Source organism: Charadrius vociferus, unplaced genomic scaffold (assembly GCF_000708025.1).
Source record: "Charadrius vociferus isolate BGI_N301 unplaced genomic scaffold, ASM70802v2 scaffold214, whole genome shotgun sequence".
Lineage (NCBI taxonomy): Eukaryota > Metazoa > Chordata > Aves > Charadriiformes > Charadriidae > Charadrius > Charadrius vociferus.
Genome location: NW_009647955.1, coordinates 416,658 through 418,385, shown reverse-complemented (window position 1 = coordinate 418,385; position 1,728 = coordinate 416,658). Strand labels below are relative to the sequence as shown.

General features: G+C 40.1%; 1 protein-coding gene across 1 annotated transcript in view; it reads right to left on the bottom strand.

Moving 5' to 3' along the window:
* Window positions 1-708: 708 nt before the first annotated feature.
* The window catches only part of LOC104284948 (cytochrome P450 2J2-like), a 13,839-nt gene continuing 12,819 nt past the window's right edge, over window positions 709-1,728 (bottom strand). The window contains exons 8-9 of the mRNA XM_009883333.1: window positions 1,150-1,291; window positions 709-887 (exon numbers count right to left, since the gene is read on the bottom strand). Of these exons, the coding sequence (XP_009881635.1) occupies window positions 709-887; window positions 1,150-1,291 (321 nt within the window). The remainder of the gene's footprint in view (window positions 888-1,149; window positions 1,292-1,728) is intronic.

Genomic DNA, 1,728 nt, shown 5'->3' with positions numbered 1-1,728 from the left:
TTAGAAAGGACTTTCCAAAAATTAACTTGGCAGAATTTTAAAATATTAAAAGTATCTGCCCTAAAAGAAATCCTCTATCTATCTTCACTCTTCACCAAGTTTCACCCTGCACCTTTTCTCTGCTGGACCCAAACCAGTTATCCTCTGGCAGATTTAAAGATGCCTTATACATATTCTGCTGGGTCAAATCTAGAAACTCTCAGTGAATTGTAAATCATCCATAAATAAAACCAGTTGCTAATTTTTCCTTCATATCTTTTATTAGTGTACATCAACAAAAAGTTGAACGAAATGTTATGAGTGATGACAGTGATATAAAGAGGCAGAATTTTCCCGGTATGTTTTTCCAAACTCAATTGCTTTTGAAAATGGGGTAACTTGGAGATAATGAATTATTTTTTGAAGTCTGACAGTCAATTTTGTCATTTGCTTACCAGCGTACCAAATTTGCCAGGCCAGACAGCACCCGCATGATGCCTTTATGCCTGAGAATGATGGTGTGCTCCAGATAAAAAGAACTTTTACTGAGAAAAAGAGAAAAAAAAATAAAAATCAGCTTCAAGAGCAGGTAAACAGCAGCTGAACAAAATTATCTCCTGTAGACAAAAGGCGGCTTTTGTAGCCAAAATTCATATCCAAGACCAAAAAAAAGGTTATATGGACTCAAAATACATATTCACCAAAGTAAATAAGATGCCTATGGCCACCCTAGCGCGGAATGGCACAAACCCTGTATGGGTGGGGCTGCAGTGTGCCCCCCAAAATGGGCTCTGTGTTGATTTTTGTCACACCCTCAGGCAGCCGGAAGGTGAAGGCGCGCAGCAGGTTGGCAAAGAAAATGAAGAGCTCAGTCCTCGCTAGATGCTCCCCCAAACACACACGGTGCCCTGCAGAAAGAAAAGGGGAAGGACAGTGAGTAAGTTACCCTGACCTCAAATGCAATTGTATTCATCTTCACACAAAGCAAAGGTATTTTTGCTGAACCTGGAATTTCTTTAGGACTTAATACAATCTGAAAATAATCATGTTGATTTTATCACTGTTTTCCACAAAGAGGTTTACGATAAATGACCAATAGTTTTTTGATAGACATCTTAATTCTACAGTCCCAATCCAAACCATTAATGTTTGTGCTGTCAGTCCACTTACCTATTGAGAATGGTAAAAAAGCTTCTTGGCTCACAAAGTTTCCATCCTTATCCAAGAAGTGACCAGGGTTGAACTGTCGAGGTGTTTCCCACTGCTCCGGGTCATACAAAGACGAAGCAATATTTGGAAAAACTATGGTGCCCTGAAAGGAGAAAAAGACTAACTCAGTTCTGGCTGTCCATCCTCCCCCAGCGGTCAGCACCAGCTAGGTAAGACCAGCGCTAGTTTACTTTCAGAGTTCAGTGCTGTATGCTGGTGGGTTCCTTTACCCAGTAGGAACTGTGAGGAAAGTGAAGTCATTTTGTTTTGGAATGTCAGTCCAAGCCCAACAGTAGAAGTGGCCATTTTGCTAGAAACTAACAACTTTATTTGTACTAAACCCATTTTCATTTCTAACACTAGAAGTTTCTGTGGTTTATTCTCTTTGACGAAAGCTAGTTGCAAACCTTCGTGCCTTTCCCTGGATCTTTCTGCAGACAAAAATTCAGTCAAATCTTTCCAATGCCTTCTCAGCACAAAGCACAGTATTCTTCAGTGCCAATCTCTAAGGTTTTGTCTTCATTGATTTGTAGCCTTGCT